The sequence below is a fragment of the Diadema antillarum genome, unplaced genomic scaffold (genome assembly GCF_040938485.1).
Source record: "Diadema antillarum isolate AM-2024a unplaced genomic scaffold, OU_Dant_1.0 scf00000179, whole genome shotgun sequence".
In the NCBI taxonomy this organism is placed as follows: domain Eukaryota; kingdom Metazoa; phylum Echinodermata; class Echinoidea; order Diadematoida; family Diadematidae; genus Diadema; species Diadema antillarum.
The window spans coordinates 116,502-142,490 of NW_027271068.1; the positions used below are offsets into that span (position 1 = coordinate 116,502).

Below are 25,989 nucleotides of genomic sequence, written 5' to 3' on the forward strand. Positions count from 1 at the left end.
CTCAGAAATTGCAAATGCACAGAAAAAAAAAAATCCAACACTCTTTCTGGATTGTCTGCCAAGACGAGTTATTGGCCAAATAGCCCCTTCCTTACTTTGAAGAACTCAACCTGTACTACTACTAGGAGTGTAGAACTGTTGATGATGAACTCTGTGTAGAAGAAATGGAAAATGACAAATGTAAATTACCCATCATTCTTTAAAGGACAGGTCCACCTTCATATACATAAGGATTGAGAGAATGCAGCAATATTAGTAGAACACATCAGTGAAAGTTTGAGGAAATTCGGACAATCTGTTCAAAAGTTATGAATTTTTGAAGTATCTGCACAGTCACTGCTGGATGAGAAGACTGCTACAGTGTATGATGTCACATGCAAACAACGGTATAAGGAAAATAAAAAGAGAATTTCACAAAACTTTACTTTTTGAATAAAGTGCACATTTCTTCCACTTGTTACTGACATATATGTTACGGGCAATATCATTCCCCCTGCCTTCTGAAAGAGAGAAGTTGAGCGTTCTTTTGTTATGGGAGAAAAATGGAAATATGTTGAATTTTCTCTATTCTTTCTTTATATTGTTGTACACATGTGTGACGTCACAAGCTACAGTAGTCTTTTCATCCAGCCTTGACGGAGCAGAAACTTCAAAAATTCATAACTTTCAAAAAGATTGTCCGATTTTCCTCAAACCCTCACTGATGTGTGTAATATTGCTGCATTCACTCAACCCATGTATATGAAGGTGAACTTGTCCTTTATTAAGTTACTTGAAGTTCCGGTCCATCAGATTATTAAAGTCATTAAAGTGTATACCCTTCCTGAATCAGAGCTGTTGCAGGTTATTTAACTTACAAGCATCCATGAATTGTGTCATATGCTCCTGTGGAAAGGTAAGAATGTGTAGACTCTGCCTTTAATAGAATGTCCTATAATATAGATTTCTATATCCAATTGTCTTCAAAAGAGTCAGATCCGCATCTGATGGATCTGGATGAATATGTCACATGTGTACATTGTAGCACATCTAATATGGGAACACAATACCTGGGCTGGGGCGCAGAGAATCACAACCCTGATCATTCAAAAGTCATTGATACTGCTGTGTGTAGTGCCAAGGAAGGAAGATTGCAATTCTTCGCAAACGAGTGGTGTGACGGATCCACAGCAGTGCAACTTCCACTGCATGTAGAGAGAGAGTAATACAGTCAATGTACAATACGACTACGGACGCGGACTAGCATAGCATCTACGCCGCCTGACGTACAGACTTGCGGCCCACACTTGCATTTTTCAAGGTGTTTCCGATTATTACTAGAGAGTAGTAACACAGATTTCAAACTCTGTCAGCTCAGCTACGCGGCTGGGATACACCACTGCCACTGCTAGCTGCTGCCACTTACTTAGTAAGTTTATTCAATGCACTCAGCTCATTGGACAGAATATTACCAACACCATAATGTACGCGTGGGACCTAGCTAATTTGTTGCAGCTTTGTTCATCACGATGACCATTGGTGTGGAACATTTCAGAATGCAGACATCACATTAATAATTGGAACATAATATGAACTCAATTTATTAGATATATAATACAGTAAGACATTCAAAACAAAACAACGCTTCTTCACCACTGAATATCAACCTTCGACTCCTGATGCAGCGGTTCGATAGCGTTCGCTCTCCTACAATTTTTCGTAAACTGATTTTTCCTTTAAAACGACTGGAAACTCAGTCTGTGAAGAGGCAACGAGATGAAACGGTGGGCATGGTGGGATCAGAGGAAAATCCACAGAACTCTAAAATCTGATCGACAACCCGTTCAAAAGTTATGATTTGTAAAAGTTTTGGTACAGCCATCACAGGATAAGAACACAACAATAATTTGTGATGTCACACATGGACAACGATATAGAGAAATGTAAAGATAACTTGATATGGCTTACCTTTTTTTTTTCAGAGGGCATGCGGAGGCAATGAAAGTTTATGATTTTTTTTCTCTCTCGTTATCTCCACATCACGAATTGTTGTATAGTTTTTTGTTGTATGTCCAGTTATTCCTGATATTTAAACTTTTAAGATTCACAACTTTTGCATGGATTGTCCCATTTTACTCAAACTTCGATCAGGTGATGCGTTCTGCTAATATTTCTGCATTCACACGATCAATGACCAATTCTCATGATCGAAGATCATAATACATGACTGTATTTGGGTTACTAGTACATCCCGCAGGATCGGCGGAATGCCCTCCGCCCCGCCCCCCCCCCCCCCTTTTTTTTTTTTCTTCTTCTTCTTCTTCTTTTTTTCACTTTTCTTACCCCGGAAATAGCAACTGGGGAAAAATAGATTACAGCGGTTTCTTGATTTCTAAGGGAATAGATGAGACAAAAGTATGGAATGAAACTAGCTAGGGACATCTTGCGGCCTCGTACAAAATCTAATCGGGATATTATGTTAAACGCCACTTCAAAGATTGAAACTTCTACAAACAAAATATAAAATTAGTTCATTTTTCCATATTATTTGTTCTCCCTGAAACAGTGCAATTCCCCCCCCAAAAAAAAAAAACAAAAAAAAAAAGAGTCATGGGGATAACTTTGGCACTGCGATTTTCTTGGTCTTTTATAAACTACTTCTAAGGGAATTACAAGTGATAGAAGATATGAGTATTCAAGAAAAATATAATTTGATTGTAAGTTTGATTAATGAGGTAGCAGAAGAAAATATTGAAAAGGCGGGTGGAAGAAAAGGAAAGGATCCAGCGCCATGGTGGACAGAGAAATGTGAACAGGTGATCAGGGAGAGAAATCGGTATAGAAATAGAGTAGGAAGGCATTATAAGACAGAAGATTTGGTAAAGTATAAAGAAAAGAAAGCGTATGCTCAGAAAGTTATAAGAGAAGAAAAGTATAGGGCCTACTGGCTCAAATACTGCCAGTCATTGAATCGAACGACGGATGTGGGTAAAGTTTGGAAAAAAGTGAAAGGATTACAGAAAAGAAAGGAGAATGCTCGTGTTAGTAGTAATTTGTTTGAGATGGATGAGATGACACCGGTAACAGATATATCACAAAAAGCAAATCTTATTGCTAAGGCGTTTCAGACGATCGAAACAGATGATATTTGTAATTCAGTAGGAGACGAAAAAAAAAAGGAAACATTATTGAGAATGAAGTAATCAAAGTAAATTTATATGAGCAAGTTGATAGTCCTTTCAATGAGGAATTCACAATGAGAGAGTTAAAGAATGCTTTGAAAGAAATGAAAAATACAGCGGCAGATAAAGATGGTATGGTACAATCGCTACCTGAAATTATGTATCAATGTTTATTGCAATAATAATGATGTATGGATTAAAGCAATTCTTCCAGTTGAATGGCATCAATGTATACAAATTCCTGTGTTGTAACCGGGTAAAGACCCCACGAATCCTAGGTCATATCGCACGATTACTTTAATCCCAGTGATGTGTAAGATTATGGAAAGAATGGTGAAAACAGATTAGTACATGTACGGTATTTGGAGAGGAATGATATATTAAGTCCGTTTCAAGCGGGTTTTAGAAAAAGTAGAAGTACTATCGATCAATTGGTGAGATTAAAAACTGATGTACAAAAAGGAATGGCGAATAAAGAATATGTGGTTGTTGTGTTCTTAGATTTAACTAAGGCTTTTGATAAGATCTGGAGAAAAGGTTTACTTCATAAAATTGAAGCGATTGGAATTAAAGATAGAATGTTAAGGTGGAGTGCTGCATTTTTGGGAAATAGACAATGTGTAGTAAAGTTAGATGGTACATATTCTGAAGAATATGTGCTGAAAAGGGGGACTCCCCAAGGAAGTGTTATGAGTCCATGCAGTTTTGTTTAATGTTATGCTGAGTGATTTAAAATTGAAAGAAAATTCGGTATATGCTGATGATATAGCATTATGGAGCGTGCGTAGAAACTTATGTTATTTGCAGAAGAAATTACAAAGAGCAATTGATGAAATAATGTCATGCTGTAGAGACTGGAAGATTGATGTTTCAGCTGATAAATAAACTGTGATGGTGTTCACCAATAAACAGAAAAATAGCGTTAAATTATGTATTGAGGGATATGAAATTAAACAATGCGGAATATAAGTTTTTAGGAATGGGCATGGTTTGATCATAAGTTGAATTAGAAAAAAACATATTGGGCCCAAAACCACTATTTCGGCGCAATTGGTCAAAAATCGTGTCGCTTATGTTCCTTCTCACCTAGGAGAGATAAAAAGCTCTTTCAAAATGCTCCTGTGATTTTATGTGATGCCAAGGGACATATAGACAAAAACTGAAATCATTTCGAAGGCGAGATTGTACCACTAAGCCATTGGTGGAGGGTTAAGTTCGGCCAACAGGCTCAAAAGTGCATGTCGCCAACGATGATTTTTTATGTTTTCTCAACTTTGTGGGAAAATATGAGCATAAAGAAGAAGCTTACTCACAGTTTCAGAAAAGTAGCCGAACGTTCTATGAAAACCTAACACAACTTCATAAGCTTATCATTCTTTAACAACAAAATACCTGATGGAAATGTGTCGCCAGATCTGCTGAAACATACGTTACCATCTTTGTACTGCAAACTTGGTGATGCTATTACAGTGAATACTACACAATTGTATTGTTTTTCTAACCAAAAGGGGTCTAAGTTTATGTTAAAAAATATTTCATCACTCAGCTTCAAAAGACATGCGACTGCCAATCTCGCAAATATAGATTTTAAAAAGGTAGATTTAAGAGAAGTAACATACGTTACCATCTTTGTAAAAAGTATGAAGGTGCATGGCTCTGAATGATTGTTCTAGAGTTGAGACTTATGGAGTAGATTGTCCTTATACCCATGGGTGGCAAAAGATTCATTATTATGTTGCTAACTTATACGATTTAATCCACAAGTGTAACATACGTGATGTAACTTACGTTACCACCAAATGACAGAAAGCTTAATTACACCATTAATTACCACCTAAATGTATATTTCTCGAATCTGTGCCGTCGATTTGAGGCCGTGGGATAGCTCAGCAACCTCTTTTACTGGCATCTTGAGCATTGGCAGCGCGCAAAATACCTTTACATGATGTGTTGAAAAACTGAGTAAGTATTTGATTGTTGGAAATGTGTTGTTGTTTTTCATAGAATCATGCTTTACTTCTGTTTATTGTGTGTTTATTAAGTCAGTATATTCCACCGTAAAAATCCAGTAATTACTTTGCTGTACAGGCTTATTCTTTTGAAATAAATCACTCAATTTATTAAGTAACGTATGTTTCAAATTTTGGTAACGTAAGTTTCAAGATGTTGTCATGTTAATAACAGACAATCTACGGAAAAGCCCATTTAATCTGAGACAATTTAATTGTTGCAGTTATGATGTTGATGAATTTCTGCGTCAAAACATATCAAATTCATTTACAGCTGTATGTTCTTGTTTGTTTGGAGGATGCAGTAAAAGGGGACATAATCATAGTATCTTTTAAAAAAAATCGTTTGGTGGGCGTTGATGTTCAACTTGGCTTTAATGATGTCATATTTCAGGTATAAGCAAAGAATTTAACATTGTTTTAAGAAAATTCAATGAATAGCTAATAAAATTAGAGATTACACAGATCTCTACTTCAAAACTAGTGGACCAGGTCCCTCCATTAATGTAGTAACGTAAGTTTCTAGTTTTGGTAACGTAAGTTTCATCAATTCATGTCATTGAAAAAGGATATTTTAGAGAATGTGCGTGGATAAAAATAACATTTAATTGTTCTCGAACTATTGTTGAAGGAATTCTGTAGGGAAATACGTCTTTTCAATTATATTTATCATTGGTTATCATAAACCAATATGGTGACTTACTCCCTGACTATTTTTAACGGAGAAAATAAACTCAAATTTCTGTCGTAATGTCGTTGATGATCTCAAAGTGAAGAAAAACACATTTTGAGTGAAGAAAAGGCAACAAAAATACAGTGCATTAGAGAAATGTAATTTCAACTATTACTGTTACCATCATAGATCAGGCCTACATGATAATAATAATGATAATGATAATAGTAATTATAGTAATATATGTTTCAGTAAGCTATATGTTTAAGACATTAACATTTTTTGTTCTTCCTTCTCGTTGAGGTTAATACACTTGCAATGGGGAAGAGCAGTGCTAGGATTAAAACCCCATATATAGGGAACGTGTTAGCTGTAATCAGAATGGCGAAAAATTATATCTCTAAGCAAAGATTCAAGAAAAAAAAACTTATGCCCGTCTCATAGTTAACAAAGAAAAGAAGCAAAGTTACACATCTTTTTTTTTACCCTACCATGGTCCACATCAGGGTAATTATAGGGGAGGGGGTTCAGGCTCCCCCGCCCCTTTGCCAGCAGTCAAAACATAAACAAAAGGAAATAAAAAGAAAAAAATGAATCGCGGACTCACCCTCCCCCGTTTGAAATAAAAAAACAAACAAACATGAAATTGGGCTTGTACTGGCAGCATCGAATTGAGCTGAAGCCTTTTTTTATATTTCTTCAATTTTCTTTTTTTTTTCTTTTTTTTTCTTGCTTGTCAGTCGATGAAACCCGGCAAAAGAAATGAAACAAAAAAAAAATGGCACGAGAGCTTTTTATTTTTCTGCCCGTCAGGAGATTAAAACTGGAAGTGGTCGACTTTTCTAACTCCTGACCCCATCCCCCACCCCATAAAAATCCTACTTACGGGCCTGCATGCCTATAATCATTATCAGTACCTTTGTTGTGCATGTATAGCAACTTGTTCTTTCACTTTTCTTTTTAAAGATTCAAAACATTTTTCCTGGAGACAATTTCAAGATACGGCAAGAATTATTAATGCAAGACTTGTTATTCTTGTTATCCTTGTGGATTATACTGTTTTATGCATACATAACAAGGAAAATCGAGTACATCATTTTACTAATGACAATTTCATTCATCCTACCCAGTATTGTGCTAATGAAACTGTGTAATTTGACGTTATTTCATGGACCTCATTTTGCCATAGTCAACTTAGTAAAGTGGTCATTTATTTAGTTAACATTAGTTAACATTTCTCGGTTCCTTCTTTCCCTATCTCTTGTTTACCGAGTTCAGACATTTTAAATACAAGCAATACGGCGTTATTGTTCATTATGAAGCACTTTAACAGGGTAATCATCTCGTTTCTGCCGTTTCTTGTTTCATACAAGTGTTAAAAATTTTGTGAATACTATTTTATTGCAACTGCTATTTTCAAACTGTTCCTGCATAGAGTAACTGTTGCGACAGCTGATGAGTCTGCAAAGTTATGGATTCGAAACATATCTTTCAACAGCATGAAGATAACAAGTTACAAGACATCAATATAAAGATAACAAGTCACAAGACATCAAGCATGCAAAAACTTTCATTATGATAAAATTAAAGTGAAACCTACGTTACCCACCACTCGTTTTATATTACACGTACATCATGACAATATTTTCATCCGTTAAGGCACAAAACAGCATGTTCCCAACTCTTATCGTTTCAGTGCCATAAATTCATAAGTATGAAGCCAATTGTCTTCAAAATATCAACAGTTACGAATTACTGTTCTACTGAAGAGTTTATACGAGGACATGTTATAAAGTCTTGCAGTTTTACAACTATTTTAATTGTTATTTTTGAGAATTGTATCGCCATAATATTGCGACATCGTGTTATAATATTCGTTCACTTAGAGTTGAAGAGAAACTAGTGTAAGAATATATACAAAAACCAAAAAGAAAATGTTCCAAAATTTGCTGCACATGTAGTAGTATTGTCTTTGTAACTTACGTTACATTAACGTGAAACATACGTTACGTGGAATCTAACGACTATATTTTTGCGCACATAGTTTCACATATTTCATCGATGATACTCAAAAATTAGCTGGCAATTTGGGACTGATAAATGTTGAAAATATTTTCTTAAGAAAGTCTGACGTCAAATTATCGAGAAAACAAATCAACATTACCTGTCTAAGGTTTTACAAAATAGGACATGCTGTGTTCAGTATAGCATACAGGTCATTTGCCATCCTTCCCATCTGCAGGCAGCATTTACAAACATGGCAGCCGATGGTATACTTCACATCTGACGCATAATTATCTCAATCATAGAATGTAGTCAACAATCTTAATGCATTTGAAATAGAATGACATGGTAACGTATGTTACATGATGAAATTTACGCCCCATGAAAGAAATTATCACACCTTTGAAATAAAGCAAAACCATGTGTTCATATTTTTCAACTACAAACTTGAATATTTGTCTCGTGGATTGGTATAAAAATGAAACCTATTCTAACAACTTTAATTTTCCCGTTTTGTGATTGTCCAATTGTGCCGAAATAGTGGTTTTGGGCCATTGATGTTATCAAAGACAAGGCTGTAAAGCGATTAAATTTGTTGAGATGTGTTGCCGGTACACTATGGGGCAGTTATGGTCAAATATTATTGACGGTATATAAAGGATTGATAAGTCTATATAAGATCAATTTTAGATTATGGATGTGACTTATATGATGCTGCAGGTGGTAGCACAAAAGGTAAACTTGATTGTATTCAATATTAGGCTTTGAGAATAATTACTTGTACAGTGCGTAAGACATCTCTTGAAGCTTTACAAGTAGAGTGTGGAGAGATGTCTTTAATTTCGCAGAAGTATTTTGTTGATAAGTATAGATTTTATTCAATGTCTTTTGAAGGGAATTCCGGTCAAGGTCCGCTTGTTATGAGGACACGTACTTTGAATACAAATGTTGAACAAATTTATGATTGCATATTAAAAGAACTGTATTGGTATTATGTACCTCTGAGAATATCATATTTCATTTTTTATGATATTAGGAAAAGAATTGATAATGAGACAGAGGTAGCAAATTATGTTAATGAAAGATTATTAATAAGATGGAAAGGTTATTTGAAAATATACACAGATGGATCAAGGCAAGACAATAACAACACTGGTGCTGCTTTTTATGTTGATCAGTATGACATAGGCAAGGTTTTTAGATTACCTTCAATATGTATTATGAGAGCAGAATTAACTGCAATTATAATGGCATTAGAATGGTTAGAGACTTTTCGTAGTATTTCGGTTGTTATTTTAACCGATTCTCTTGCTGCATTACAGGTGCTAGAAAATTTGTCTACTATTACAAGTGTTCTATAGTTGTACAAATTTTAGAGAAACTGAAATGTTTACAACTGCAGGATATAGATGTATATATTTTGAATGGAGACCCTCTCATAGAGGAGTGAAAGGTAATGAAATAGCTGATAATTTAGCAAAAAGGGAATCTTTTAAAGAAAATATAGATGTTGATATTGCTCATACGAGGCAAGAACTTACCAAATGTATGTGTCGTATAGTATAGACATATTTGGCAAACAGAATAGGAAACATCTGAGAGAGGAAGAGATTTCTTCAGAATACAATCGCAGGTATCTAAGGGAATAATATACTACAAGGAGTGAGTAGAAAGGAAGAAGTGCTAGTACATCAAATTCGTCTGGGGAAAAGTATAAGGTTGAATTATTATCTCTACGATGTTAATTGTCATGAAAATGGATTATGTGATTCATGCCAAGTGTTAGAACAATAGAACATTATTTATTGGAATGTAAACGGTATAGAAAGGAAAGAAAATTGAAGCAAAAAATGATGAAAATAGATGCGTTGAATATTAGAAATATAATGAAGGTTAGTATAGAAGATAATTTTAGGGCTTTGTGTGTATTTAAAAAAACACACAAAGCGTTCACGATGCAATAAAGATTGATTATTGATATTGTTAGTATTCACTAGCAATACGCACACTTTGTTTGCTATGCGTTTTGTTAAAATACACACTGTCTATAATGATATTAAGTAGATGGAAAAAAAAAAGTATATTTATATGTATTTGTATATAGATGCAATGCACTATCAACGTTGGAGGGAAATTGATCTCACATACTGCCACTTGACAGGTAAGCCGAAACCTAGAACAGAGTGAGCTTGACGTGATCAACCGAACTGAGCTCATACACTCTTTCATGGAGGACTCCTAAATTATCTGACTATAGTATGGAGAAGACGTGGCGCAGAAAATCCGACGGATTGAAAAGCGCCAATAAACACGAACAACAACAACCCTTCCATTGTTATAATGCTTAACAAATTTAATTTGTAGAGGGAGACAAACTGAAGAAACTCACACCTGAATCCTTCCATTGTTATAATGTTTGTTTTAAAAAAAAATAGTGGAGGCGAACCTGAATGAAACACACATGTAGCTGTTAATTTGTCTTTCACACTATAGGTCATAAACTTACTGGGTACTGTAACTTTCGATAGATATCCTAGGGCAAAATAGTTCATGAAATCTAAAGACGGACGGTTGGATGCTTGCATATATACCGGCAGTCATGGTAGTTTTAAGATTATCAAACTTATAGGCCTATTCTGTTCCTATAGGCCTACTGCACCTGAACATTTATGTGCGACAGCATTAACAGTAAAAGTTGTTTATGTCACTCCCAGGGAAACATTTTGACAGGGCAAAATACGATATACAAAGACGAAATCTAAATTCAACAGATACTTGATTTGAACAAAAAGATACGACCTTCAGTATTCTGCATATCGCATTCGAAACAATTAAGTCAAACTCAAGATAAGCTATATGTTCAATCAGTGGCTGTAGCCTGGTAAAGGTTGTGAGGAAAAGTTTCAAACGAAGTTGATGCAATTTGCATAATGTTATGCACCGAGTTGCCCTCCAAACAAACAAACAAACCAACAACAAACAAACGCCGATGAAAAGAATTTCTAGATAGCCCTTCCTTGGCGGAGGTAAGGGTGATGAATAGACAGAGAGCCGCAATCTCTAAATAAGCTGTGTTACGGGTCTCTCTGAGATCTGCTCTGACCATCAACAGATTACTGTGACATACGGCACTGAACTGTGAACAAGAAGCCCGCCCTCTACAGTCAGAGACATAACACGTTTGCTTTTAATACAACACAAGGAATCATGTGGAATAGAATACTGTATGACATTATTTTGCCATCTCCCCATTAATATCGTGACACTGATGTTGTGGAGGAAAGAAAATTGACTCGTCTCAGTAATAACCGATGTTATAATCACACACGATGTCAAGTAGAGCTTCTCAGGTAGGAGAGATGTCTGTTTTGTTGTCACAATGCGAGACCTCCAGCGAGGAGGCCCACCTATTCGAATGTGTGCTGTATTATCATGAGGCTATATTCTATCGTTATAATATCGTGCGTTCCGTTCTAGACTAGACCTACGTATTCACTATTAAAGAGTTTCGACTAGACTCGGCCGGGTCTACATCATTCAGACAACAGAGTCTTGCTTAAGGAAAGCTGTAGTATTGGTTAAAATCTCTGATTTCTCATAGGTTATTGGGTTTTACTTTTAAGGTATAAACTGCGACCATCCGACACTTGTACTTGAGACTTAGAGTTAGACCTCAGTCCGGGAAACCCGCTCATGAGGACCGCCCCCGCGTACGAGGATGGTCCCTCCTCATGAGGACCTCCCCCCCCCCCCCCCCGCCTCATGAGGCCCCCATTCACTTCTTATTCATCTCACATCTGACGTATAAATTGTCGCAACTTTGCACGGTGATTTTTTGTTACACACACATGTCCACTATCCATGATGAAAAGAAGAAAAAATCCTGTCTGTTTTTTTTTTTTCAAAAATCGAGTTTTAATCAACCGATGCAGAGCGCCCATCAAAACACGGGCGCCAGCGCGTTCGCACAATGCAAGACTGCCGCACCTAGCGGCCTGATCCGACTAAATATTTTCGATGCTTTTTTCTGCGGCTCTCACCTCTCCGCGCACGAATCAGCCTCGTGAAGCTGAAGTCTGACATCTTTTTACACAAATTCGTAACGAGAAAAATTAAATCAGCACTAACCTGATCTTGTCCATATATTCCAAATTACTATTCCACACTGATAGAGTAGGTGGGTAGATGACATACTCCAGTTTGTTAGCAAAATAATCACTTGGTAGGTATGACGAGTTCACTTTCTTCGTCAATTCCGCCCACGATTCCGCCGCCCGCTTACCGTTTGGGCGCTTTCTCTGGAATCATCCCGCGACGCGACGTACGTCGCATCACATCACGCATCCAGCACATACCAGTCTGGTATGTGCTGGATGCGTGATGTGATGCGACGTACGTCGCGTCGCGGGATGATTCCAGAAAAAGCGCCCAAACGGCGGAATCGTGGGCGGAATTGACGAAGAAAGTTTAAGACGAAGAAAATTTATATGTCAGATGTGAGATGAATAAGAAGTGAATGGGGGGCCTCATGAGGCATTCCCCGGGGGGCCTCATGAGGCGGGGGGAGGTCCTCATGAGGAGGGACCATCCTTGTACGCGGGGGCGGTCCTCATGAGCGGGTTTCCCGGACTGACCTAGACCTAGAGCAAATGAGATTCGGTTACGGTACTATACACTATGTACTACTGCTGGGACCAGTGCCAGTGGGGACTGTGGCCCTGTGGAGTGTTTTTATTTTCATCCATTTGAAATAATCTGAACGACATTTTAATAACCCTCAAAGGAAGTTTACATATTGATCGATTTGATCTGTATCATACTAAACATTCACTCTAGTATAACATAGTGTCTACAGCTAGAGTTCTACACCCAACCCAGGATCAGGTGTTCATGCACATGCATCTTTCGTTCTTTGTAACTTAGGTACTAAAATTACAGTGTTTAGTGTATGTTTTTTATTTTATTGCATGTCACATTAGAAGAGCACACAGATATTTTAGGGGTGTTACTTGTATGTTAGTCTACCAAGAACCACATGCATTGTATTTTTTCTATGAAAAAAAAAATCAACAAAAAAGAGAAAATAACATGCAATTTTGCAAATACAGCTGTATCCCCTGCTTTCAGTCAAACTTTATCTTTTCTAGAAATCTTTGTAACTTGTCTATATATGGGCATTTCCGTGAGTTGTGCGACATGACCACCAAAATTTTACCCGCATATTTCAGGACAACTAATAATCTTACTTTGTTAGCCATAGTTTGAAGTGTGTGAAACCAACTTTACCCTTAAGAAATGTTCCCTTTTGTGCATTTTTATACCTTTTGAAACCAGAAAGCATTCTTTGACCTAAAAATCCCTAAAAATGCATTTTTGTTGCTCTTTGTGATTATTTTTTATATTTGAGGCTCAAATCAAACTTTGTTTGGTTTTACAAATCAAAAATATATTAATCTAGCAGTAAATAAAGTGGAGACCTCGATATAAGATATGTACTTCGGACACCAGCGTGCTCTTACATAGCTCGAGAAGCTGCTGTAACGTGAGTTACCGAAACATGAACTTTTTAACCTAGCAATTTTAATATGCCCAACTGAGACATGGTATTTTGGATTATCAAATAACTATGCAGCACACATCCAAGAAATATGATGGGACTTATAGTCTTTGCTTCAAATTCTCATAACAGAGGTCTTAAAATTGTAACGTGAGTTACCATGTAACGTGAGTTACCACAATGTAACGTGAGTTACTGACATGATTTTTCTTTAACATCAAGAAATGATATGAAGGTTGTGATTGTAAGTAACCAATGAGTACATGATTACTGAACTCTTACATTAAGATTCTATTTCCAGTAGATTGTTATTCTCTTGGTCTCTCTCTATCACCAAACCAACTGGTCTACATGTACAAAGTATTAATTACACATGTTCATCACATGTGCTTCAACAGGTTCCAAATTTACTATTTAATATTACAGTGCATGTATACTGATCTGTTACGAAAGTTGTTAAAAGACATTTCCTCTTAAGCTGCATGGACCTTGTTCCAGCAAATTATCAAAATTTTGTGATAACTATTAATAGCCTCCTGATTGGGATAATCACTGCATGATTACTCTTGAAAAGTTCTTGTTTCTGTAATTCAAGTGATTTTTATTTGATATTTCATAGTTTATACCTACCTGTATAGACCAAAGCCATTGTTTATGAGGCTGAAACATTTACATGTGAACAGAATTTTAAGATTGGAGCTCGCTTCCTGCTGTTTTTTCTGAGATTTTTGAGAACTGAACATTGTGAATTTGACACGCTTATGTGTTTTATACTATTCTACTCTGAGGTTTTAGCTATATTGTTGCAAAATCCTACAATGAAACTTTTCCATGTTTACTATAATTTACATTACTTGCTGATCTATTACCAAAAACTTGTTGAATGTGAACCTCATTATCAGACATTTTCTTTAAGAGCTGGACAGTCATGTACCTTAAAGCAAACTATCAACATTTTGCGATATTAATAGTTAGCCTCCTGATCACAAAATATTTACTATTCATGTTTTTCATTGGGACTTACTGCTTCAGTCTGCTTGATTACTCTAGAAAATACTGGTTTACTTTTTACATGTATGTACAATTTAAATAATGGCTACTTGACATTTCATAGACCAAAGCCATTGTTTTTTAAGGCTTAAACATTTATGAACATGTTTTATTAAACTGATCATTATTTACTGGTAGCAGATAACTAAAATTTATCTGCAGTTTCTGTAATTCAAGTCTAATTTCTGTACCAGTTTAGTATAAGAATTTGTAAACAAATCAAACATACAAACAATTGATTATTGAGTAATTCAAACAATTATCAAATAATTGGAATATAAATTGCATTGTTTAAAAGTTAAAAGATTTATTGAAATATTCATTTCTGAACCTTTAAACTCTCCACAGACTACATGTACAGGTCTCTAGTCTCGTGACTCAGTGTATTAAATGGAATAGTTTGTGGACGACTTGTTTTATCTAGATAGCCTGAAATCCATTTAAATCTAGTAAAATAAAAAATAAAAAAAATCAAATTCTCAATTAAATCCTCAATTTCTGATGCATTTGTTAAGTGGAAAAGAGTGTAATTTAATGAAATAGACTCTGTTTCATATCATTTTGTTGAATACAATTTTTGTCTCAGTACAAATGAAAGCTTGGAAACTGACTCAATTAAAAATGAAATTTATCTTCAAGTTGGTATTCTAAATGTAAAGTTTCCTGCCTTTTGGTAATCTCATGGATTAAATGGGATTAATTACTGTCAGATCAATGTTTAAATCAATTTAGATTCTTTATTCATGGAGTTTGTTTGTGAAAAATAGTTGTCTTGGTAAGTTTTCTTTGGATTATTAAGACAAAAAATTGTCTTGTGATCATGTGGACAAACTGTAACGTGAGTTACCGTAACGTGAGTTACCGCTTCACATGACGATACCTGGAAAATGTAAGACAATTTGAATTTTTACCATACTCGGTGATGTATGTTGTTAGTCCATGACTTTGACACAATAGACTTTAAAGTCTCTCTGTTTCTTGTTTGAGGAAACTTTTGAATATAAGACATGCCAAATTTTTGCATGTCCAAATTATGTAACGTGAGTTACCGACATTTGTAGTGTTTTTTCTCATAGTTCTCATAAGAGTCTGTGGATGTAATGTTGCTGTGAGGAAGGATGGAGGTGCATGATACTCATTCACACATAGTAACTCATATCACGAATTTGGTTTTAAGGATATTGATCTCAACGACCTAATTTTGAGTTCAAAATGTAACGTGAGTTACCGTGGAAATGCCCATATACACAACCACACATATGCACATAGGGCAGGGTGGCTGACTGAAAAGTTGATTCCTGTATCAGTGTATGTTTATGGTAGCTGCAGAATACAGTTGCCAGGAAGAGTGAGTGGTTGGCAGTAGCAGAGTAATCTATATGGAGACACTAGAATTCCAAGATTTAATATGATTGATGGTAAGGAAAGCACTGTCGAATTTACAAAATGGGAGTGATAAATGTAAAAATGACCCAGTCTGCACTGTCTCTGTGTTTTCTGAAAGTTTCTGATACTTGTAAAATCTAGTACCAAAATCTTTTCTTTTGATGATATGATGATGCAAATCAGAATAGATCCTCGTAGATCTCAATTTATGTTTCTCATTCATGCAGCAATGGGCTACCTTTTCCCGCCTCTGGTACCTGATTGATGCCTACAAGCAACCTCCAGGGAAAGTGGCACAAGTTGCCTCCAAAGTCCTCCAGGGGAAGCACAAACCCATTTATCACCCTCTCAGTAAGTAACTTGGGTGAAGTTACATGATTGCATAGTAAACTTCTGATGTCTATTTCCATATTTCAAGCACATACATTTTAACGATCCTATGCATTGCTTGCAGTGCTGAGATTTTCCACATGCATCACTCTGCAATTCTAACACAGCTGATTCTTGGTTTGCTCCTTCAACAAGAATGCAAATTATCAGAGGATGTAATATTCAAGTCACAGGAGGATAATGAAACCCCACATCGGATTAAAACTTTAACACTGAAGGCTGGATACTCACGGCTATAATGTGAAAGGGTGTATCTCAGAGAGTCACTGTGAAAGCTAACAGTGAACCTGTTGTCAATATTTGGTAAGGATCCTGCTGATGTAATGATATTGCTTTCGTGTTGTAAATTTCTGCAGTTGGAATTTTATTTTGAGAAACAGAGAGACATTTCTGCCCAATGTATGTACTTCTGCATGTTATAATCAGCTGTTATGTGATTAATTTCTTTCAAAATAAATTTGTTCTGTGACTTCTCAAGTAACTGATTGCAATGTGTGAATCTCATTCTCTTTTTCAGGTGATGTTGGAGATCATGTTGTCATCATAAATACCAGTCAGGTTGCATTCTCAAAAGACCAATGGCAAGAAAAGATCTATCATCACCACACTGGGTAAGTACAAACATACGGTCATAGCCTGTCAACAATGTGTGTATGTGAAAAAAAAAGAAGCTTCAAATGTATCCAATATTATCCATGGTCACCTTTCAATGTTTGCCATTGTCTTGTTTTTGTAATTCCTCATTACAAGGAAGGAAAAAAAAAGTATGTGGAATCCGACAAGAACAAAAAAAGAAAAAAAAAGTAGCTGCATTATGTTTCAAACCTTCATTGATAGCCATCTACATTGTTCAGATGCAGACTAAACTATTGAAGGTATCATTGACTAGAAAGCCTAGTGTACCATTTGAGTGTGTGACACTGGAATGAAATTAATATTTTACCTGTGTATTACTTCATTTTCTAACATTTTGTTTTCTTTCTACAGGTACCCAGGGGGATTTAGTTCAACTCCTGCTTACATTGTGCATAAAAGAGATCCAACAAAGGTATGTTCACACATTCCCTCAAGCATTTTGTGTGCATAGTTCCAATAGATAATAATAATAATTAGATAAATTTATATAGCGCAGCTACTATAATACTTTACTGCACTGTGATGTAACAGAGCTCCGAACATTGTTACTAATTAAACACACAAAAAAATAAGTAACAAATTAATCAAAAGCTTCTGAAAAAAAAGGTTAGTCTTTGGAGGATGTTGATACTTCAACAGTTTACCTTTCTGATAAACGGCAACAATGTTTGTATGTATGATATCAATGTTACATAACTCAAGTAATGATTTTGTTGTTTTTTATGTTGTGAACAACTGAAATAATAAGCAGAAATAAGTTAGTACAGACTACAAAATCGGGTAATATATTTTTATGTATGCATTAGTTTGAGTTTTCCTGTGGAAAACTTTGTAAATATTTTTCAAGTATATGAATAAGCAGGTAGTGCAGTTTTTAAAGTAGTTCAGTTTAGAATCGTGAAATGTTTTCAAGTATTCTTTTCACTGTATGATGCAGCGAATAATTGCCCCTTATTTAAAGGTTTACAGATACCCCCATTCAACTGTTTCATCGGCTAATCCCTATCAAGTGGACAGCAGATGAGAGAGTAACAAAAGTTATCAGTTGTCTTTGACTGGTGAAAGATGTGTACAATCTTGCAATAGCGTGTAAAGCTTGGCTCCGATGTTGGTGCTAAGCATGTGTTTGATGACTTGCAGCCATAATGCTGTGACTAAAAACCCTGACAGTACGACTCTGCTGTTGCGATGTTGTCTTTGTGTAGATCATGCGTAAAGCCATTTACGGAATGCTTCCCAAAGACCTGCGGAGACGGGAGATGATGAGGAGATTACACCTGTTCATAGACGATGTAAGCTTTAATGAATTTCCATCTCACACGATACTCAGAATTGGTTCTTGCAGTTGATTATTCTGTGGAGATTACAGTACAGTGGAACCTCGTCACAAAGAAGCCTGACATAACAAAACCCTCTTATCACAAGGTGATATTTTCATAAGTGCCAGCTGTTTGTATATCTTTGTTTTTATACACTGATATAGTGAGAACCTGATCTAGCATGGTAATTGTTTTAGGTCCCCTTTGTAACGAAATTGCCTTGTACTGATTTATTGCAAGTTTTATTTGCTTTAGGTGACCATTTACAGATCACAATACAGTGCTCTCCTGTTATAACGAACATGGTTATAATGAAATTTTGGTTACAACAAAGTAAAAATGCAGGCCGCAACATTATCCGCTCTATATGTGACTCTGCACCTCAAAACAAACAAAAAGTCGCCAGACATGAATTTTTAGTTAAGACCATATTCTGAAAGAGCAGACTTTAAGCTTTAAAATGATGTATAACTCAAATCAAATGGACTCTCCTAACCTATCTAAATATTGGAAAGAAAGCACAAACTCAGGAAAAGTGTGAACTGAGAAAAGAGGCTCTGAAGTACAGTGTCTATTCAAGCGCTTAATCTTTATACCAAACCGTGCTGGCTGTGCGATGAATGGGACAAAAAACAGGAAGTAAACGACCAGAGTAAAAACAATGAAGGGATTATCAGATTAAACTGAAATTAAGCATGCTTAATTAACACATTCTGTCCATAATTAATGCCGACTTTCAAAGCAGTAGCACTATCCTTTCAAAAGTTATTAGAGTTGAAAGTGAAGAGTGTGGACAAGGTTTTTCAGAAATGAAAAAGGGATTCTAAAGACACACCTAATCACACTATTCTACCAAAAATGTTCGAGATAAACTGCTAAAAAAAACACACTTTCCTGCCCGTTTTATGATACCAAATTTTAGCATTATGTAAAAGAAGACCCGCTCTTTCAGAAAATATGAAAAAGTCAAGTTCGGCTAGACTAACCCATTTCACTTATTTTCAGTCCTCACGCAAAATCAGTGTGTGCGACTTTATGTTCGTTTTGAGGTGCACGGTCACATATATTTTATTCCTTGTTTGTTCGGTTATAACACAATTTAGATTTAATGAAACAAAACTTACAGTCCCGAGGACTTTGCTGTAACAGGAGTCCACTGTATAGAGTCTTTTATTCTCTGTAGTGTAGAGTTATAAAATCATTCATAAAGGCAAAATGGAAAATATGAATATTTACAACCATCTACTTTTATTCTGTGCTTTACAGACATTCTATTTTATGGACATTTTGTCATTGATGTCGCCCATTCAATTAATTTTTCTGTTTTTTGCTCAGTAAAGCAATTATGTTGGACACGTAATATATGTTAACCCCTACACTTAAAGAAGCCTCTATGTGCAACCTTAGTCAAAGAAAGTAATCTAAATGCAATGTTACCACATATGTAATCTAGGCATGAAATATCTGCATAAAAGGATTATCATGTGATAACATACTGTAATTACTTTAATAGTGATTTGCTGATTTCACCTTTAATTCAACAAGCTTGGTAAATCAATGGTTTATGCGTCATTCTGTCAATTATTATTTCATGAGGAAAATTAGTTTATGTATGCCTTCAACATGGAGAACAGAATATTTGAAATATCGTGTGATAACTGCCCCCATGTTTGATATTATCCGTGTTTCCAAACAAAGCTGATTATCATTCTCAATGACAAATATGAGGGAGAAAGTGATCCTTAATTTAACTCTGAGATTTGGGTGCAAAGGGCTGTAGGTTATTGAGCGTCGAACTTAGGAGTTCAATTACAACTTTGTTGTTGTTTTCTCTTTCTGTTGTTCTCTTTGCTTGGTCTTTTGTCTATTTTGAAAGTCATCTATCTAACTTGCTGTGCCAGAGAAGTCATTCTAGGTCCCGACGTCTTCAGCAACCTCTCCTTGTTTGTTTGTTTTCTTTCTTTTACATGTAATTTTTAATTGCCGCCATTTCTCTGACAGGATGTTCCAGAGGACATACTAGTCAACATCAGCGAGCAAGTCAAACCCCCACGTGACATCCCAAGGGCACTCTCTGAGTACTCACAGGAAGAGAGGGACGCTTTCCCCAGGTTATGGCTGCCGTAAGTTTGTTCAACTGTATCTTTTTTTTTTCTTTTTATGCAAAGCTGCACACTAGCACTGGTCCGACGGTCCCTGACCAGTAAAAATAACTGTTGGACCAGTAACTTTTTTCAGGAATGGACCAGTAAAACATGGAAAAACTGGGTACCTACTGTAGAAAAAATGGGTGAGTGTGCAGCCCCGTTTTATGTTTGACCTTGTCATCAGTACATGTACTTAAATTTGATGCAATTTTGCAACATGGGCAATGTCTTGGTGGCCTACTCCAGTAGAGATAATGGTGATAAGTCCAGGGATCAAGGAATAGTTTTTGTTTTAAATGGGATCATATTTTATTGTAATAGAGCACACATTGAGTACATATGACATTCTCTCACTTACAAACACATTAACTTTACACACACACACACACACACACATGAATTCTACACACATAACTCTTCAAAGTTACCACTGTAGTTTCATATCAGCCAATTTAACTGTATGTAGCATTTAGTGATAGAAAATGTCAACATTACAGCTCAGCTATGTATTATTTTTTCCCTTTTTTTTTTTTTTGAATACCAAACTAGTCTTTACTGGTGAAGAAGCAATAAACAGACCAACAAATAAGATGAACTTAATTACAGCGTGGTATTTTTATATATGTTTCTATCTACATGATGTTATCAAAGTATATAATACTACATAGATTACATCTTGAGGGAATTGGGGCATGATCTGTTTGTAGTATCAGATGTCTCCCCTACAGAGCAGTCAAATTTTCAAACATAGTAAAGTTTGCATGCATCTGTGTCATTGTCATATTCTTCCAGGAAATTACCCAAGTACTGACCAGTGCTTCGGACAAGGCTTTCCTAGGCTGCTTAGGAGGTTTACACATTGTCGGGAAACTTTTCAGGACATTTGGAGGACCTTTTTGACATGTATTTGTCCAAAACTATCTCGCGTTGCGCAGCTGGTGGTGCAACTAAAAAGACCTTCATCGGTCTACCATTGCTTGTGCCTCCATCATTTGTGACGACAGTGGGCTGTGCTGTGATGAACAAACTGAGTTGCGTTTTCCTGACAACCGTGGGACTGTTTCTGAACTCTTGGAAAAGGGAGGAAGGAATATGTGGGGCCTTTGCACTCTTCTCAGACTCATGTTTGACTATGGATAGAAGTTCTCCATTTGTGTTTGATGTAGGATTGATATTGAGTTTTGACGAATCGAAACCATTTGATACAAATGGAAAATCATGACTGTGCAACCAAATAATAGGCACTCTTCAATTGAGTGAGAGAATTATTGTGGTAGGGTGGAGAGATGTAAAAAACAACAATCAAACAACAGATTTGTGACTTTAAATGTAAATTTTAAGGTTAATGAAACATTTGATCAGTAGAAAAGTGTTGATCATGAAAAGTAGAAAAATGTGAAGTGCATTCATGCATTGTAATATTTCTATTGAAAAAAAAAATGCTCCCATTGAAGTGGGGGGGGGGGCGGGGTATTTACAGCCATTGTGATTCGATTGTGCTGCTACAGGTCTTCCACTCACTGTCCGTTGGATATTGAGAATCTACGAGTTCACTGGCTAGCAAGCATGGGGTTAATATGGTGTTTCAGATCCAGGGCTGATGGAAATCTAATTTACCAGCCGTTCAAGTATTCCTGGATGTCGTCTACTGACGAGTTTGTCTTATGACAAGAATAAAAGATTGCTGACAATGTACTTACAATGATTAACATCTGCTGGAGCATTGTCAATCCCCTTGTGTGCCAGTGCCTTTAACGAGAGTGTACAACACTATGAGGTTTTCTGTGCTATTTGGCACTCGAGGCACACAAAGGGTCATAAAATGGGACATTAGAAACGCAACAACCAGTATGGAGGGGAATTGTAATGAAAGCATATACATAATATGGTGTGATGAAGAAAAAAAAAGGATAAAAGAGGTCCTACATTGAGCATCAAACTGGAGCAAACCGCTTGGAATATGATGTATTTTGCCCAATAAAATGTACTTGAATGTACAGTTTACCATCACTACTGGTGTGCACAGAACACTTGATGTCATGCTTCCTGTGTACAGGTACAGTACAGTGTATTAGCATATGGAGTCATAGCTTAGGGAAAGACTATGAGTCGTCCAGATCAGTAATTTAGATTAGAATCAAGAGGACAAGGAAAAGCTCAGAATGTGACTTGTGACTTTGCTACCACACATCACATTGATGACTGTTGATGAAATTAAGAGTTTGATGACAAAATGTGTTAACTCCATTCTTGTTGACTTGAGATATTTGAGATTTTAGCTGCTAAAAAAAAGAAGAAAATTATAAGAAAACATTTTCAATCATAATATCAAGAATATTGTTATGTACCAAGTGAAGCATGACTGGAAAGGTTTTATGTTGCTGTATCTGATGATGGACTTACTTTAAAATGTTTGAAATTGGTGCTTAACATGTTTTGCGAGCAAACTTTTCTAATAACATTCGTCCTGTTTCTATGTACAAATCCTTGCTAATTTTCTCCTCAATTTTGAGAGTTTCCCCAACTAATGGGTCTACATTATCCTATCAAGGACTGGATTGCTGTTACTCTTAATGCAAGCACCTGCACCCCTTTCCTTGACACAAGGCTAGATGTAAAGATTGTCTGCTGCATACAAATTGCATTGTGTTAGCTTTAGGCCAACTGACAAAATTCAGAATACCAAAAATAAGGCAAGCACAACCCCGCCCCCTCCCCAGGGAAAAGAAAAAAACTTAAATTAAAGATATTACATATCAGCATATATAAGTCCTTTTTCACCAGGTGTTTCTTCAAAAGTCAGTTTAAGTCCGTGAAACTGTATGTATCTGCAGTTGTAATAATCCTGATTTATCATCACGTCTTTATGATGAGGGAAAAAAGAGAGAGTGACAAAATCAATACACTGAATGTGACTGCAAAAAAAAAATTGGCATGGTCAGCCCCTTTCCCACAAATGATAAATGATAACTGCAGTTCCACACATCAAATACTGAAGTTCTGTATATATAAATTGTTGCATGCCGACATGCTGAATGTGCTGTATACAGCTTATGTATTAGTTAGTGTTATCTCGTTAGACAAGAGGAAACAATGTTTGGTAGCGAGTTAATTTGTGGATGCCTGAGAAGAAATAAAAGTCATGGGTATTACAGTGTAATTCAAAAGAGAATACATTACAGGGGATACTGGTTTGTCCTCTTTAAAAGGCAAACTCACAGATCACCCAAATTTTGATCCTGTCAGAGTGATATTGAATACATGTAGCTCAAAATCTTACAGGAAAAGAGTATGATGTCTTTTTTTCGGGATGGGGGGGGGGGGAGGGGGGGTAAGGGGTTACGAAAGTTTCACAGTAGACAGTGCTTACATTTGATATCCACTACAACTGTATTTATAATATTGTAATATATGTGTTTGAGGCTTTGTCAATGTGATTAGTGAAGCCACTTCTTGTTTCAAGTGTGCTGTGATGAATTGTCATACCGTCATTTGGAAAAAGCAATCGCATTGAAGCATCAATTATCAAGTCATGTGTTCTGAAATAGCTCAAGGGAATCAAAGTCCCATTTATGACTTCACGACCACGTAATGGTTGCTCGTCGAGACGGCGGAAAGAGCAAGGCCGTCGACGTCGACAGCAGAGAAGAAGCAAGAGCCATCTTCCCCGTCGAAGCTGAATGACCGACACGACGAACCCGTCATCAAACAAGACATGGCACACTCGATGAGCGAGCTGGCAGACATTGCCACTACTTCCGGAAACTGTTGTAGTAACTGTCTTCCCACAGCGTAAAGGGAGAAAGTGGCGGCGGCCCCAGTCCTTGTTGCATCTGTGATGAAATATTGTAGAGAGAGGAAAACATATGTTAATTATTATTTCCTTCTTTTGTTGTTTCATAGGTCTCTGTTACTAGTGCATATGTTTGTGTGTATAGTAAGCCCTATGGGTATGTGCATGTGTGTGTGTTTATGTGTAGGTCTATGTATAGTGATTAGTGGAATTATTTTCAGAAATTACTGTGCACTCCCGTTATAACGGTCACGGTTTTAACGAAATTTCGGTTACAAGGAAATAAAAATTCAGGCTGCAACATTATCCACTCTATGTATTTTTATTGTTCACTTTTTTCAGTCATAACGAAATTTCGATATGTAACGAAAGAAAACTGCCGGTCCCGAGGACTTCATTGTAACAAGAGTCCACTGTATTTTATTTCGAAAAGATTGCAAACTAATCGCGGAGTATACATGATTATGAAGATGCACCAAAAAGAAAGTCTGTTTGTAAGAGCATTGTCCATGTCAGGGGCAGATCCAGGAATTCAGTAAAGGGGAGGCGTCTTAACAAAATTAAAGGGGGCGCATTCCCCCCCCCATTTTTTCTTTTTATATCTTTTGTTTTAACAAAAAATAAAGAGGGGGCATGCGCCCGGTGCACCCCCCCTATGGATCCGCCGCTGCATGTACAATGTACCGATCTTCTGACACAGTGACGGGCAAAGTACATGTATACAGTTACACCATCAAGTATTGTACTATTGGTTCTTACTACTCTATGCTGAGTGCCGTTGAGTTGGTTCAGCTTGCAAGCATTTGAGTTTATTTCTTTTAGCTTTATTGTGTTTGATTATCTGCATACACACGTACGAAAATGGAACAACTTCTCTCGCTATGGCTGTAGGACTATATATGCAGGGACTACGAAACGTTTTGTTTTTGTCTCGCCCACCGGAGGTGAAGGCGAGACTAAGGGATCCAAATGGCGTGCGTCCGTTCGTCGTCCGTCCGTCGTCCGTCACAAATGTTAAAGTTTACCTGCAAGACTCTCTTATGATGCATAACTTGGCAACTGTTACAGCAATGGCAGCCACACTTGGGTGATAGAAGCACTAGGGGTATCTTCATGTTATGGTGTTGTCAGAGGTCATGTGATGATGTCAAAGGTCATTTGAGGTCATATATTAAAGAGTATGTGCAAGACTCTCTTTTCTATGTTAAAGTTTACCTGCAAGACTCTCTTTTGACAAATAACTTCACATAAGTTGCTTGGATTACAACCTAACTTGGGTCATAGATGCACTGGGGGTGCCTTCATGTTATGGGGCCGTTGGAGGTCACAGGATGAGGTCAAAGGTCATTTGAGGTCATACATTAAAGTTTACTTGCAAGACTCGATCTCTTATCACATGTAACTCGACACATGTTGCTACAATGGCAATCAAACTTAGGTGATGGATGCACTGGGGGTACCTTCATGTTATGGTGCCGTAAGAGGTCACATGATAAGGTCAAAAGTCATTTGAGGTCATACGTTAAAGTTTACTTGCAAGACTCTCTTATCACACGTAACTCAGCACATGTTGCTACAATGGCAATCTCTTGGGTGATGGTAGATGTCTCTTGGGAAGTTGAAGGTAACCACAAGGTCAAAGGTTACAGACAGGGGTCAACGAATTTTTAGGGACCAATGTTAAGTTTTTAGGGCGCGTTTCGTTTATGGCTCATAACTTTTGATCCCTTTGTCCGTTTGTGACCAAACTTGGATGTAAGATGTCCCTTGGGGAGGTGAAGGTCGTCACAAGGTCAAAGGTCACAGACAGGGTCAACAAACTTTTAGGGCCCAATGTTATGTTTTTAGGGCATGTTTTTATTGT

General features: G+C 36.7%; 1 protein-coding gene across 1 annotated transcript; it reads left to right on the forward strand.

Annotated features, from left to right (window-relative positions):
- The first annotated feature begins 11,176 nt into the window (after positions 1-11,176).
- Positions 11,177-21,286, forward strand: LOC139722979 (large ribosomal subunit protein uL13m-like). Its single transcript, XM_071634259.1, has 7 exons — positions 11,177-11,197; positions 16,068-16,191; positions 16,748-16,841; positions 17,218-17,278; positions 18,072-18,158; positions 20,187-20,308; positions 21,125-21,286. The coding sequence occupies exons 1-7, from the start codon at positions 11,177-11,179 to the stop codon at positions 21,141-21,143; spliced, it is 528 nt and encodes a 175-aa protein (XP_071490360.1). The 3' UTR covers positions 21,144-21,286.
- The last annotated feature ends 4,703 nt before the right edge of the window (positions 21,287-25,989 follow it).

What these genes read in the sequence shown, in the direction of transcription:
- LOC139722979 (XM_071634259.1), top strand. Translation starts at nt 11,177, where the DNA reads ATGTCAAGTAGAGCTTCTCAG. An exon ending in TGTCAAGTAGAGCTTCTCAG is followed by an intron (nt 11,198 to 16,067) that starts GTAGGAGAGATG and finishes TCATTCATGCAG; the next exon opens with CAATGGGCTACCTTTTCCCG. An exon ending in ACCCATTTATCACCCTCTCA is followed by an intron (nt 16,192 to 16,747) that starts GTAAGTAACTTG and finishes TCTCTTTTTCAG; the next exon opens with GTGATGTTGGAGATCATGTT.